This window comes from Epinephelus fuscoguttatus, linkage group LG12 (assembly GCF_011397635.1).
Source record: "Epinephelus fuscoguttatus linkage group LG12, E.fuscoguttatus.final_Chr_v1".
NCBI classification, from domain to species: Eukaryota; Metazoa; Chordata; class Actinopteri; order Perciformes; family Serranidae; genus Epinephelus; species Epinephelus fuscoguttatus.
In genome coordinates, this window is record NC_064763.1 from 23,398,324 (window position 1) to 23,414,811 (window position 16,488).

Here is a 16,488-nt window from a genome sequence, read left to right on the forward strand (position 1 = left end):
TCATCCCATCTTTCCTCTTTTCATTTTTCACTTCCCTTTTCTTCCTGTCTTTTAAACTTTACTTTGTCCCTGCCTTTTCTTCTTGTTCTTCCTTCGTTCCATCTTCCTTTCCTCCCACTCCCCCTTTTTTGTCTTTCCTCCTTTTTCTCCCTATGTTTTAGTACTTCTATACTTGCTGTATTTTTTCCCTTTCCTACTTTCCTACTTCTTATCTTTCCTCTTTTCATTTCCAATTCTATTTTTCTTTTAATGTCTCTTCTTTTCCTCTTTTTGTTCCTTTTCTGGTGCCCATTCGTTTTGTTCCCCTTCTCCCCTTTTCCTTATCTTTCCTCTTTGTTCACTTCCTTTTCCTACCTTTTAGTCTTTTTCCCTTCCCTTTCTTTAAGTTCTAATCTTTCCTTCTTTTACTCTTCACTTCCTATTACACTGTGTCTTTAAATACTTCAACCTTCCTTTCCTTTTCACCCTTTTCCTTTTTACTTCTCCCTTTCTTTTTCTTCCTATCTTCCCTCTTTAAATGTTTGACTTCCTTCTTCCCTTTCTTTTTGGTCCTTTACTTCAACGCTTCGTATTTTCTGTTTTTCCTCCTTTTTCTTCCTGTGTTTTAGTACTTCCTCTGTCCATTTCCTTTACTTCCTGTCTTTCTCCCTTCCCTTCTTCCTTTTCTTAGCTTTCCTCTTTTCATTTTCACTTCCATTGTTCTTTCAGTCTTCTAGTCTTTCCTCCTTTTCCTTCCTTTTTGCTCCTTCTTCCCCCATTTTCTGTTCAACCTTCATCCTTTCCTTTTTACTTCATACTCTTCCTGTCTTTAAATACTTTAACCTCCCATTTCTTTTCCCCCCTTTTCCTCTTTCCTTTGTCCTTTTCTTCTTATCTTTCCTCTTAATTTGTCACTGCCCTTTTTCCCTATCTTTCAGTCTTTCCTACTTCCCTTTCTTTTTGGTCCTTTCCTTCCCCTCTTCCTTTTTTGTGCCTTTCCTCCTTTCTCTCCCTATGTTAGTACTTCCTCTTTCCATTTCTTACTCCGTGTCTTTTTTCCCCTTTCCCTCTCCCTTTCTCCCTTACTTTTTGTTCCTTTCCTTCCTCCCTTTTCTTCTCATCTTTCCTCTTCTTATTTTTACTTACATTTTCTTATCTTTTACCCTTTTACTTTTATCTTTTAATCTTTCCTCCTTTCACTTTTGTTCCTTCCCTCCCTTCTTCTTTTTAACTTTCCTCCTTTCCCTGTCTTCCTATCTTTCTTTTAGCCTTTCCTTCTTCCCCTTCCTTTTGCTTCCTGCCTTTCCCCCTTGTCGCCTCACCTTTTCTTCTCACTCATCTGTCACACCCATCAGTGTGAGGGCAACTGTTCATAAACCCTCAAAGAGTCACACTTCTCTTTCTTGTGCTGACATGTCACTGATGATGACACTCACACACAGCAAGAACACACTCACCTGTCTCGCTTGTGTTTCTTCCCACTCTTTTTCTTCTTCTCTCTGTGAGTGGGTGAGGAGCTGCCGAACCTTTTGGTGGAGAGAAGGGGAGAATTTGCATGCCATGACAAAGATGCAAAATGAGCCTCAGATTGCTGCCAGCTTCTGGCTTTTCACTCATCACTGTGTTCCATTACATCACACCTCAGAGGGGATCATTGTTAGCAAAGGTGACAGCTGATGTTTCTCTCTTTGTCCCCAGCTCCATTCATCTCTCTGCCTTTCTCTTCTTATCCTTTCTTCTCCTTAGCATTGTCTCCTTCTCTCTCAGTCTCTCACTCTGTCTGTCTTCTGCTGACCTCGTCAAAAGACAATGGGAATGAGACTTTGCTAATGACTCCCTATAATCGACCCCCCCTTTCTCTGTGATTGCAGTATCTGATAGCTCGTTAGAAATATTCCCACAAAAATAATTGGAATTCCATTTCACAAAACCACAGTGTAATTATTCTGTCAACGAGGCGGCAGGAAAAAAGAGAAAGGACAAAAATTGAACCACTTCATCAGCGGAAGCCGTTTCCACTCACCGACTCCTTCGGCGGCCAGATTTCTTCTTCTTCCTTTTCTTTGGACGAGGGGATGGAGAGCTGCTTGATTTCCTCTTCACTCTGAATTGGCCACAGAAGGAGAGAACAAGAGGGGGAGCGAGATCGAAAGTGAGATCCAGAGTGAGAGAGGCAGAAATAATTCACAAGTGATTGTTATAATAATTTCCAGAAAGAATAAATTTCTGATTATAGTTATTTGCTACTGTGTGAGGCGATAAGGGTCTATTTTCTCATTTCCTCATTTCATTCTGCCATAACATGCAATACATCAGACAATGGAAACAGGAAATCACTTTGAGGAAATGGCACTTAATCTTTTCTGCCAAGTGTCACGTCCAGAAAATCTAAATAACCATCTGCATTATGGTTTGTAAACGTAAATAATAACAGATGCTCATCTCCAGGTGCGTGCTGTTACTGTGTGGTGGAGGAGAGCATTTCATCTTGGGATTCATTTATGGATAGTACTATAGGAAACACCCGGCGGCCATGTGAAGGAGATAATGGGTGGCTGATTTAATTCACCACTTGAGGGGTCAGAGCTGGTCAACACATCACCATTAAACAGCATGTGTGTGTTTAAACATGTGCTTTACCGGTTGTCGCTGTGGTAATCATGGTCATAGCCTCCGTCTTGATAGCCAGCCAATTCAGGGTCTTCTTCGTACCCATCAGGCCGATAATGCAGGTGGTTGACCCTGGAAACACAAGAGTTAAGGGTCATTAATGTAGAGTGTGTGTGTGAGTGTTGAGAGTGAGAGGAGTAAAGCCTTCGCACTACAAGTCGGTATTTTTTTGTACGCACAGAAGCAGATGCAAAGCAAAATGGAGTCTTCTTGAAAAAAGAAAAACATTGGGCCCATCCAATCCTGAGAAGGAGTGCAGAGAAAGTAGAGTTTACCTGCTGATAAAGGAACAGCTGAATCATCCTGATCATTTCAAGGTCTGTTTCAGGATGTCAGTGATCCAGTTTGATACGGTACTAGCAATACTGGAATCACTTTGCTGCTGCTCTCCCTGCCTTAGGCTTTCCATGTAGGCGCATGGAAGGGCAGAGAGGTGTGGTCTCCCTGCCTTTGACTTTCCATGTAGGCGCATGGAAGGGCAGAGAGGTGTGGTCTCCCTGCCTTAGACTTTCCATGTAGGCGCATGGAAGGGCAGAGAGGTGTGGTCTCCCTGCCTTTGACCTTCCATGTAGGTGCATGGAAGGGCAGAGAGGTGTGGTCTCCCTGCCTTAGACTTTCCATGTAGGTGCATGGAAGGGCAGAGAGGTGTGGTCTCCCTGCCTTAGACTTTCCATGTAGGCGCATGGAAAGGCAGGGAGGTTTGCTCTCTCTGCCTTAAGGCTTTCCTCGTAGGCGCATGGAAGAGACTTTCTGCATAGGCCTAGGAAAGGCAGAGAGGCCCCAGAACAGAGCCATACCACCAAATGTAATAAAGTTTTCTTTGACGAAAGTGGCTGACTGAACTAGTGGCAACAAAGGCCAACTGTTGCATTTCCTCACATCGCCTGCGTCTAGGACAAAAGGTTGGCCCGACATTGACCAACGGCTGACCATGGGCTTGGTGTGTCAAGGCTCTAAGGTGTTGTGTAATGTAACTTACTGCAAGAGAGCGGAGACAAAAGTTGGACAATCCAACTCTAGAAGATTAAAGATCTGATGATCGGGTGGAAGTAACATAAACTGTCCTACCTACCTACCTACACACCTATGATTTGAATTTTTTTTAGGAATTGTGATGGAGCTACATAAAAAGTGGGACATTTTACAGTTGAAAAAAATCAACTTGTCAGTCCTCTCAGGTGGACAAACTAGATGACAAATTTAGGGATCACCAGTTTTATTACAGTTTAACCTGAGGGGAACACAAATGTCTGCAACAAATTCCATGGCAATCCATACATTAGTTGTTCAGACATGTCATTCAAAACCACAAATGTGAACCTGCTGGTGGTGCTAGAGAAGTCAGAGGATGACCAATGTCAGTAGGATTCATTCTCTGGGGATCATGAATTTAGAAAATTAATGGATATCCATCCGATAGTCGTTGAGATTTTTCAGTCTGGATCAAAGTTGTGGGTGGACCTGGTGAAGCTATGCTGCTGGATAATGAATGTACCTGGCGTGCACCTACCCATCTGGAGCCTAACTTTGTTCCAAAAAACATTAAGTTAAATATATAAAAATGTGATGCTCACACTCTGAACTTTTTTGTGACTATGGTTTTACACTGACATTTGTAATCTTCTCTCATCCCGGCAGTGAGAATATCATCATCTCTCTCACTCTTACAGCTCAGCTTGTGGGATTCATATCTTCCCACTTGTTCCTCACACACACACAGTGTATTGCATATACAGACAGATGGCAGCAGCCTCTTCCCTAATCCTCCCTGCCCGCTACCCCCTCCTCTCTTATGTGGCCTCTTCTGATCCACCAGATCTGACCTTGCAGGCTCCATACGGGCTAAAGAAACAGATAAAGAACACGCCACACTGATTATTTTTTCCCCCATGCAGTCCTATCTCCCTGACCTTGTATTGTTATAAACAGAGCAGGCCACGCTCTGGGCTTTCTGGTACCTTTCATGCAGAGATGCTGCATATGGAAGTGGAAGTTACTTGGATTAGAGTGATAATGACAGAGACACAACCTCGATGACGAACCATGCAGCCTCGATTAGTAGGAGAGAGATGAAAACAGGCAGGACTAATGAGATGAAGAGCAACACAGAGAAAGAAGATGACAAAGCAAAGGATGGTGCATCTCTACCGAGGAGATCAAACACACCATCAGAGTGAAGAGGAGGGATGGTGCAGAGGAAAAAAGACAAAGTGAAGTGGTGTAAAGAATGTGGAAGGAGAGAGTGTGGAGGATTTGAACAGGACACAAGCCTGATGGTTAGTTAGGAAGAGATGAGGCAGCAAAGCTCTTAATTGGCTGAGCACCACTGGGCACAGCAGGGATGCCAAGAACCAGCGAAATAACCTCACTTCACAATGACAGCGTTTTCTCTGCACAGAGAAGTGTTGCAGCCCCACACACACACACACTGCAACATGCGCTCTGATGAATAAACTTGCATTACAAAAATCATGCTAATTTGAACTTGAGCAACAAACACAACAGTCTGCGAAAACAGAATCAATTGGGGAGAGAAGTAAACAACTGCAGGCAGTGTGGGCGTGACGCAGTTCACATGGGAGAAGGAATTTTAATGTGAACAAAGTTAGGAACTCTATTAAGTTAGAAACTGAGAGTCAATATAGATACACTACTGTTGATGGCACTCATTTTATTACTGAGAAAAACATGTAAATATTGAGCAGAGGACACATGTAAACCTCTTGTAACAGTATCTTCTTAGTCCAGCTACTGAATCGTGAAGTGAAAGAAGACAGGAGCCGCTGAGGGAGTGGTGAATGATTTATGGACTTTACATGCCCTGCATTTTGCCTTACAGGCTAACACCCTACCCTCTGAGAGGTGGAGGTTGTATACAAATGCTTTGTGGCAGAAACATATTCACTTTAACCCAAACCACATTTTTTTCTAACCTTAACAAGACATGTCTTTCTGGCAGAAAGCCTACCAGGCAGACTTCGTTGCAGCCTGAGAGGAAGACTGGAAACATTACTCAGGGCTTTCAAACCACCTTCAGTGATTATCAAGTTTTTGACCTTGTATATGTCCATAGAATGTTTTTATATGCTACAAGAATAGCAGTCATTGTCATGGCTGAGCATTTCCACCTTAGAGCTACAGTGTACCAATGATGGTGACAAAACTTCAAATTCAGACAGCCAGATTTTCATTCGTCACAAGCATAAGGAACCAATCGTGTCAATTTGTGGGGTGGAGATTTCCATATCATTAGCATAACCCTAACATGAAACAAGTAGAAGCCACATGTTTTGTTACTTCTGAAGTTCAGTTTCAATTTCACCCTCTTATCAGAGATGGCATTCGTGAAGAAGGTTTGTCCAAACACATTATTAATGTGCTTCACATGAAAATAGACATAATGGACATAAAACAGAACTGATTCATAAAATTAGAGTTGGAAAACTATAAGTCATAAAATCATGTAAGATTTTAAAAGAGGTGCAGCAGCATGAAGCATAAATAGAAAGTAAAAGTATGAAAAGAAAGAGTTTCAGACCTGTAGCTGGAGGCCAGAACCTGACCCAGAACCTTTAGTTGGTAAATTGTATATTCTTTTATAGTCAATATTCTTCAATATTCTGCTAGAATTTAACATCAAACAAATATTCAACATTGGATATGGCAGCAGGCCTAATGGACAGTTCTCTTCAACCCAGTTGCCAGAAGAAAATGTTGGCATCGTAAGTTTCTGCAAACCAGAAAACTGTTAACATCTGTTAATATCTTGAACTTTACATTTCATTGTTAAGTTTTATGTTGTGACAACACTGCTGTTGTCATGTGCTTAGATTTAGGCTCAAAATTTACTTGGTTAGGGTTAAGAAAAGATCATGCTCTGATCTAGAATACCCGGTTTGGTTGCTACAAACATGACTGCCGTCAAAATGGTTTATAATCCAATCATTTGAGCCTTCGCTAAGTCCCACCCCCAGACACAGACTGGCCAATCATAACTTGGCATCGGGCCGGCTCAGACCAGGGTCTGACTGACTCTAATGCAGTCGTTTCAGATTTCCTTCATTTTCAGGCTGGTTTTGTGGATTTGGAGCTAAATGTCGTGTCTGGGGCACGTCCTGTATTAGTGATACTCGTTACCTGGAGAGGTTGGAGAAAGATATACGTTTCTTCCCTGTTCCAAAACCAAAATCAGACCCTGCAAAGTGTAGGGTTAGCTAGCTAGCTACTGAAGATATAGCCTACTGAATGTATCCACATGCTGCTTTTGCTTTTTAGTGATTATAACAGTGAAACAAAGAGCGACCCTGCTGTACAGGAAACAGTGAAGGGAAGCAGGGAAACTTTGCTGATATTCAACCAGCTGTGTGTCATCGCAGTGTGCGCAGATGAACGTTGTTTGACTTCCCCCGGAGATCCCTGCCTGTCCGGCGGTGGAGGTCCGGGTGCTGGCAGCAGCACAGGGGTAAAGCCAAACACAGTTCATCTGCACACACTGTGATGCCACACAGCTGGTTCAATATCAGCAAAGTTTCCCTTTATATTCATTGTCTTCTGTGGCGATCAGCAGTGATGTGGTGGTTCACTTCTACACTGTGATCTGTAGCCTATAGTTCAGCTTTAGCTTCTAACTATCTTTGTCTTTTTAACCTGTTGTTGCTGCTGAGTCAGTTTGACATCCTGGATATATCCTTCAAACACAGACTGTAGACCCCTCTGTCTGCTTCTCTCTGGAATCACTTTCATTTTTCCAAAAATGTGATAGTATTTCTTCAAGGAGTGCAGTTTGTAACAGTGTGGACTCTACGCTCAATCGACGGACCATCTCAAAGGGGCAGCCTATCATCAATATCAGCAAATATCCTCATTGTCATTTTCTTGGCTGTTTGTCATTGTCTGCCTGGTGCTTGGCCGCTAGCACTGTTTGTGGGCTTGGGCGAATGGTGACACAGAGTTCTTTTTTTTTTTTTTTTTTAAGATTATTTTCTGTCTTTTTTCCTTTATTGGTGAGGATAGTTTAAGCATGAAAGGGGGACACAGAGAGGGGATGACATGCAGCAAAGAGCCGCAGGCTCGAATCAAAAGCGAGGCCACTGCGTCAAGGACATTGCCTTTGTATATGGGACATGTGCTCTACCCACAGAGCCACCGGGTGCACCACTGATTTCTGTCTTAAGATGACAAAATGCATCGTGTTTTTACTTTGCATATTTGATCATATGATATTGGACTGCTGATTATTGAATCGATATATCAACCCAGATCAATGTATCATTACACCCCTACTAGGTTTCTCACCATCCACCATGATGACAAACTCAGCCCATATACATAAAGTCAGAATTATGTCACTTTATCTTGGTATGACATGTCTGAAAGGTATAAATGTAATGTATGGTTTGCAGAAATGTGCAAAGCCAGTGTTTTCCTCTGGTGACTTGGCTTTGCTCCTAATAGTGAAGATGCACATAGAATATTTATCTATCATACAGAATGAGGTCCCTCGTGATTTTATGGGGTTAGTGTGTTAATAATGAAGCAATTTACACTGCATTTCAATTAGACTAAAAGTCATTAGCAAAGCCTGATTGGACACCATTCATGATAATATGTTATTTTTTAGATCAATTAAAAAAAATGCAAAATGCCATTTGTTTTTGGCTAAGGCTAGTGTCCCTGTAGGGCTGGGAGCGAATGCCAAGAAGAGCAATTAACAACAACTGAAACTATCTAGTGGTCCCATGCTTAGTCATTATAGATAAATCAACTAATTCCCCATCCTGTCTCTAATCTCTTAAGCGATGCCATGCTCCAATATGCCGGAGACATCTGTCCAGCCTGGTGGTGATCAACGCAGCATCCCTGTTAGGCAGATGAGTGAGTGTCCCTGTGCTTAATGGTGCCCTGGTGAGGAGGGAAGCTCCCTAACTCAGCCGCTGTCCCTGGGACCTGGCAGTGATGGACCACAGCCAAGGACCTCCACAGGGCTGCAGCACAAAGCAGTGCAGTCCATCCATATCCACGCTCAGACAGCCACTCTGCCACTGAAGGCCCGGATATATTTCTATTGCTGCACAGAGTTATAGTTTGTTATTCTGGGAGGAGGTGGGTGGAGGTCGGATTGATTGCTCTGCAGCAGGAGGGTGGGGGCAAATCTAGTAGCTGGTAGCTTTATGGTGGTCATATTAGGATGAAGGACTGACTGGGCTGGAGGTTTACGCTGATCAATTCAGTGATCATGGGGAAAACCTTGATGTTGTGGGTGCACCCAGATTATCTGTGCAACAGTCAAACAGTGGATCCATTTTTATTGCAACTGTTTGCTAATGAGAAACGTCCGTCTCAGGCATTTCATCAGATATCGATTGCCGATTGCCCAGGATCAGCTTCCTCATTGATCTGGCCCTGTTCGGACAGTCTCTGTGTATAAGAGGCTTTACGCACTGCATTCCTTCTTCCGCCCCGTGTTCCCATCCATTCTGCAGGAAATCAATGTGGGACATCGGTAAACAGAGTTATGAGCTAGCTCATCCATGCTTACTGCTGGCTGTTTACTGCTAGTGTGTAAGTGAGTATTAAGCTACAGCTGAGCGGTGCAGCATGTCAATAGTAACAGTCCCCGTGGAAAAGATGGCATCTGAATAAAACCTCACAGCTGAGCAAACTCACGCTCACTGAAGGCAGCAGCGCTATCGAGGCTGTGATGGAACCTCCTCTCATTTAGCAGATTATCTACCAGTATGTCCATTATCTATATCTATAAATCTCTGTTTTACATCAGTTTGTACCTTAATTTTGAGTTATATGATTTATATGATTATACAGTATGATGTATAATTAACTGCGGCTGGTCACAAAATTTGTGATTGGTGACACCATTAAAATACTTTATAATAACCTTTACTTTTACCATTATTTGTTATATTTGTTCTTTAATTTTCATTTTTTCATTTACTGAAACTAACTTTGTTCATGTATGTCACATAAACTTGCAAGATCTTTCAAATTTTAATCAAACTATTAGATTTCAGTGCAGGTAAAACTTAAGCCAAACAAGACAAAGAGTCTACAGCAGTAACACGTATTATCACTCTTATCATGACATAAGACAATTACATGAGAAAAAATAAGACAGGTAGCTTTTGTGATAGTGTCTACTGACGGACAGTTTTTTTTTCTCTTTTCTTTCAGCAGTAGGTCGTCTACGCTGGTGCTTTGTTGTAATTTGCTCCGTACAATAAAGCGATCCATTGTCCCACTCACGGCTTTCTCCTTTTAAATGTTATCATCCACAACACTGGCTGCCAATCAGGGCTTTTGATGTGCCACACATTTATAATTCCCACACGTAAATGGCGACAAATAGGTTCCCTGTGAGGGTTTTTTTTTTTTTTTAATTAAATTAAATTAAACTACATTTTTTGGCTAGAGTTTGCCTTGCCTTTGAGTTATTGGGAAATGGGTGTGCACAACATACTGACACAGTCAAATAAAAATTCATTCATAACTTTTTATATAGGCGCAGTTGAATATTTCAGAAATAGTGGTTGACAGCACTATACACAGAATACAGCTAATGGTGATGGGAAAGTCATCAGTTGTGCTGGTATTTGATCATAAACCAAAGGGAAGGGAAGGCTATTGCTGGAGACGTAAGACATCTGCTATTCAATCAATATGACCTTATGAGATCAGGACGACGGTTTACTGTACCTAGGCTACAAGCCCGAGAGCAGAGGTTGTTTGTTCCCACTAGTATTGTGCTCCTGAACAAGCACCTCAGCTCTGCGTGTAAATGTAATTTCTGTTTATTCATCAAATAAGTATTTTAATAGGACTCACCTAAACAACCCTACTGTGTTTATGATGCTTGATGATATGTGTTGCTTTTTGTTTGTATTGTACTGTGTTGGTGCTCCTGATGACTATGGGACGCAAGTCAAATTTCCCCACTGGGGACAAATAATCTATCTATCTATCTATCTATCTATCTATCTATCTATCTATCTATCTATCTATCTATCTATCTATCCATCTATCCATCCATCCATCCATCCACATCTCTATCTGGCTGATGACTGGCTGACTGAACTTGCTGCTGCTCCGTCGCATCCACTGAGCACAGAGTCCAGAGAGCCACATTAGTGCACGTTCACTGAGGAGTTGAGATCTGTCCAAAAAGCTGCGAGCTGCTTTTCAGCTCATGTTGGCACAGTGGATTTGATTCTCTAAGGATCATGAATGTACAGACTTTCATGGCAGTCTATCAAATAGTTGTTGAGATATTTCAGTCTGGACCAAAGTGGTGGACCAACACACTGGTACTGCCATCCCTAGAGCTGTGCCACTAGCATTGATAAAAAGAAATAGAATCAAACAAGGACCCTCGTTTTCGAGACGTGCCAGGTCTCTGCAGTATGGATGTGGGTGAAACTCCAATGTTAGTTTTTGTTGTTAACTACTTATAAATAAAACAATCTGTATAGGGGCAAGTACAAACTGACTTCAGTGGGTAGATTTCTGACCCACTTGCCTGACAAGACGTTAACGCTGAACCCTGCATACTATAAAGAAGAGTGACACAACCTTTACACTAATATGAGATCACTTGCATATCTGAGTATACTGTAAGCCGTAGGCTCTTGGGGCCCCTGTGCGCCCACGTTAACTGATGTGAGCGTCATATTCTCTATTAATGTAGGGGATTGTTGATCTGCTTATTGCTGGTGGCAGTAAGCGTCAGGGGGCCTATAGCACAGCTTTGCCCTGAGGCCAACCCACGGGTTCATGCCAGCATACTTCATATAATATTTCAGAAGGAGGCACTTCACATTTAAAGTCAGGGTGGTGGTCAGAGGGATGTAGATTACTACACAAAGCGGTCTGCAGTTGTGTGTGTGTGTGTGTGAGTGTGTATATGTGTGTGTAAAGGGCCTGGGGGAGTGTTGAGTGCAAGGGGAGTGGGGGGATAACAACCCTGCAAATTACAACCTTCTTCAATTTTCCACATCAAGGCCTTTCTGGAGAGAGAAAGTTGCAGAATTGGAGAGAAGCTCTGAAATCCCAAATTGACCCGAGTCAGAAGTGCCCTTGAGAGTGAACTAACCCGAAAAGCAAAACAAACAAAGCTTTCTGTATCTTCAGAGTGTACTTTCTCTGGGCCACAAATTATTAAATCAAGTTTATTGCATTCGTCCTGCTGAGTTTAACTGTCCTCGTGGACTGGTTTAATGTCAGACGCCGACTGAGGTGCAGGGGAGGATAAGTCATTAGTCGAGTCTGTGAGACAGGAAGCATCAGCGTCATTAGCAGTCATTAGTTTGCAGACAGCAGGTCACGTCGCCACCACACGCTGCCGCTCTCCATCGTTCACACATACAGTATGATGGACTGACTCAGGAGGGACACTACGCCCACATCCTGCTGCTGCCATGTCTCATGTGTGTGACGACTGAAGCAGTGTCCTGTGCGAGCGTGTGTCTGTGTGTAATCTGGACAGAGAACATACGTGCAATCATTTATTTTGCTTCTTTTAATGCCATCTCTGCTCGCCTCAGATGAGACACTCTCCCTGTCGCCTCGCGCTCGGAGCTGGAGCGAGGCTTATAGCGCTAAACAAATTGACAATTATCATGCCAATCTTCGCCTCATTGGCTTCCAGCAGAGTTTAGAATAGACTTTAAAATGCTGCTGATTATTTTCAAAGCGTCAGGGTTTAACCATTCCCCGTGTATCCAGAGAGAGGCATTATCAGTCAAAAGCCAAGGATTCAAATTAAAATTTATTGCACTGTTGCAATTACGGTCCATATTGTTTGGAGCCGACCGCCTGAAGACATTATTAGACTTGCAGGCCATTTCTCATAACCTCTTTTAAAAATCAATTTCAGCCTGTATTTGATATTTATGGCTGTCTAGTGTTATTAGATTAATTTACTCTAATTCATTTATCATCAGGGATACAAAACTCTTATGGTTCCCTAATGAATTAGCTGGAGAATGAATGACAGAATGGAGGTTAGGTGAATGCACACAAGAGGTTTAAATATATTGTTTGGATTTGCATAGATAATGTGATCTGAATCCAGATTTCAGCAGTAATGTTCTCCCCCTACCCTGACCTGTAAATTGAAAACATGAGGTTACATTTAGGCACAAACAAAACACCTCGGTTATGGCTAAAAAAAAAATCTTGCTGTAGCTTAAATATCTGATTTTGGAAGTCCGATCCCCCCTGGAAAACCAGAAATGTGAAAAACAACCACTTTTTGTGGCACTATACAGACAGGAAACAGAGTGATAACGCTGCTGGAAATGCAGCAATGTATCCGCTTCTCATGGTGCTATCCCTGCTGGAGAAACAGCGACAGGCTGCTACAAAACATCCACATCTGGGGGCTACAAAGCCACAATGACAACTACAACCAGTGTTGTTGTGTGTTGGTCTTGAACAGTGCTCTGCAGCTTAGCATGTGTCCTGCCCAGGTGATACACTCTCCACTATCCCCACCACTTCAACAGAGTCACTTAAGAAACGATTACACTCACCAGCCACTTTATTAGGTACACCTTGCTAGTACTGGGTTGGACCCATTGGAGATTTTGTCCATATTGACATGATAGCATCACACAGTTGCTGCAGATTTGTCAGCTGCATGTCCATGATGAGAATCTTCCGTTCCACCACATCCCAAAGGTGCTCTATTGGACTGAGATCTGGTGACTGTGGAGGCCAGTGGAGTACAGTGAACTCATTGTCATGTTCAAGAAACCAGTTTGAGATGATTTGAGCTTTGTGACATGGTGCGTTATCCTGCTGGAAGTAGCCATCAGAAGATGGGTACACTGTGGTCATAAAGGGATGGACACGGTCAGCAACAATACTCAGGTAGGCTGTGGTGTTTAAACCATGCTCAGTTGGTACTAAGAGGGCCAAAGTGAGTGTGTAAACTGTCCGTGTGTGAAAATCCTAGAAACTACTCAGACCAGCCCATCTGGCACCAACAACCACAACACATTCAACGTCACTTAAATCACCTTTCTCTCTCATTCTGATGCTCAGTTTGAATTTCAGAAGGTCGTCTTGACCATATCTGCATGCCTAAATAGATTGAGTTGCTGCCACGTGATTGGCTGATTAGCTATGTGTTAACAAGCAATTGCACAGGTGTACCTAATAAAGTGGCCGGTGAGTGTGTATGATAAGTGTGATACATGCAAACATAAGGTGTTTGTCGTTTGCAGAAACAGACAATGCCAACATTTTCTTCTGGACACAATTTCAGGGACCTAACAGCACTTCCTCTCAGAGTCATTACTGAGTCAAATCTGAACACACAGATATCACTGACATCCTGCTACAATCATTCACACTGTACTACTGTCCATCAAGGATATATCATATGTCCATAGTTATTAAGAAATCAAGCATTCCTTGTAACTTCACATCATGTCTCATAATCCTCAAATTCTGTCTTATTCTTCCATTTTCAAAGTACTCCAGGTCGTTTTTGTCAGCGCAGTGTGAACAGGAACTGTTGTGGCCAAAGCAGCGGGACTTTTCATGACACAGATGCGACAGAATGTAAACCAATAAGCTAAAAACACAGATGTGAAGATAGTTTTAATATTCAGTCATTTGACGTAGTTCATCCTTAATAATGTTTCATCAGACTGGCTGTGCAGCGCAGCACGAGGCTCAATTGATGTTGCAGGTTATTTTTACTACATGATCCTCACGAGGCTCCGCACTTTCATTGACACTTCAAACAAACTTTATTTTCTTCTGGGACACCTCCTCTTCAATTGTGAAAGAATATCATGGAATATGGCCCAGTGTCTTTCTTGTATTGTAACGCCCTGTTCTGTTTCTATTACTGATTTTCACTTGGAAAATGTAACTGGCAGCTTCTGTTTAGACTCAGTTTGGACTTCTTTGGTTCGAATACACAAAGATCTGAGCACTATTGCCAAATACAGATGTTTTTGTGACATAAAAAGACACAGACAGTAGCTCTGTGTTACACACCTGGTGCACACATCCCAGACAGTTACTTACACTGGTTGCGTGTGTGAGCCCTCTCTGGTGATAACGCCCTCCTTGTCCATCAGCATTTGTCTGAACGTGCTCACTTTCTGTCGAATCTCTTCTTCTGTGTACCTGAGGTTGGACACAAAGACACAACGGTTAGTAGATGTGCGCACACACACACACACACACACACACACACACACACACACACAGAGACAAGAGCAGTGCGTACCTTTTCTGCATCAATGTATGGTGTAAATGAGAATAAAAGTCAGAATAAAAGTCCTCTGCTATCTTCATGTTGTTACTGGGAAGGACAAATGCACATATTCTAAATATTGACAGGGACGTATCCCCTGCACCCCTGCTGAAATCTACACCTGCGCACACACACTCATCAATGCGATGCATGTTTGTATCAGTACTGCAGGTTTGACTATTTGGCTGAGCAGTGAGCAGACGGGAATGAAAGTGAATGATGAACATATTTCAACCTGAAGCAGCAGCGTTGAATGCAGCATGGTTACTGGCAAAGCTAACTGTCATCTGTCATAACTGCCAGATGTCCGTGTAGGAGCCATGTCATCCACAGCTATCACACAGAGTCCAACAAATGGCAAAGAGCAGTGCTCTGACCGTTTCCTAACCAAAAATGACACGCGGCCCGAATGATGTATATTCTGATGACTCACTGTCAACCTCTGCTGACCCCGGCGGGTTCCCTGTTCAGGCCCGGGCTGCGTGTCATGTTTTATTCTGTAAGCAAAGTGCTGAGTTGAGAGTAACTGTGGGGCAGTGAGAGGAGCTTTCAGCAGGCTGACAGAGAGAATACTGAAGACTTCTGCGGCGAGACATTACTGTCTGTGCCTCACTGTAGATGTTGGTTTATGTTTTCTAATTGAGAATGTCTGGCTTTTTAAAATTCTGATACATTGCGTCTATCGTTGGATGCAACAGAAGAGCATTAAAGTAATCAGTTATACTTTAAAGGGTAATTCTGGTAATTTTCTGTGTCTAAATTACTACTGGGAACAACAAATTAGCGCCTGTGAAACCAGTGGCAATTTGATCCCTGCAGGCCATTGAACTACGTCATTGTACCCTGATGGTGTGAACATGCCGTGAGTGGCAGCCTGTGTAGCTCAATACTGGAGGAATTTCAAAAATTGCTGTTTCCATTAATCACAAAAAACAAAGTTACCCTTTGTGATTTTATTTGGTGAAGTAGACAATGAATGCATTAAACTCTCCTTAAATATTCCATGCACACAGCTTTGGGCTCCATCCTCCCAGTTTGTAATAGGCACAAGTAAGAGTCTGACCACGGGGCTGCAACTTTAAGACTGTATCCGCTGACAGCTCTGCAAGGGGGGCAGCAGTAATTCAACCAGGCTGAACAACCTCGACAGCGACAATGAAGCAACTTCTGTCCTGTGCCATTCTGCAGACTCTCATAGGGGACTTATGTCTGAGAACTTGACAGCGCATGGCCTCTTTAATGCATTGTACACCGAGCTGATCTCCTGGTGCATTCACACCATCTCCACATTCTGCTCGGGCTGTGGTAATGGGATGTAATGAGCTACAGAGGCAGAGAAACATGAAGGGAGAGGAGAGGACGGAGGAAGGAGGGGGGGCGAGAATTAATAAAGCCGTCAAAGTGTAGCCAGGAGCCAGACACAGACTGACTGGAAGCCTCAGCCATTAATAATATACTGTAGTGTTCGTATTAAGTATAACAAGAGCATATGTGAGGGGTGGCTGGGATACAGCGGTGTGCTCAGATAAAGATTCAATAATTATACACAATTA

General features: G+C 42.7%; 1 protein-coding gene across 1 annotated transcript in view; it reads right to left on the reverse strand.

The window, feature by feature from the left end:
- srrm3 (serine/arginine repetitive matrix 3) overlaps positions 1 to 16,488 on the reverse strand; it is a 135,694-nt gene that overhangs the window by 34,361 nt on the left and 84,845 nt on the right. Inside the window, exons 3-6 of the mRNA XM_049592141.1 lie at positions 14,704 to 14,805; positions 2,620 to 2,721; positions 2,003 to 2,083; positions 1,437 to 1,505 (exon numbers count right to left, since the gene is read on the reverse strand). Coding sequence (XP_049448098.1) covers positions 1,437 to 1,505; positions 2,003 to 2,083; positions 2,620 to 2,721; positions 14,704 to 14,805 — 354 coding nt within the window. The remainder of the gene's footprint in view (positions 1 to 1,436; positions 1,506 to 2,002; positions 2,084 to 2,619; positions 2,722 to 14,703; positions 14,806 to 16,488) is intronic.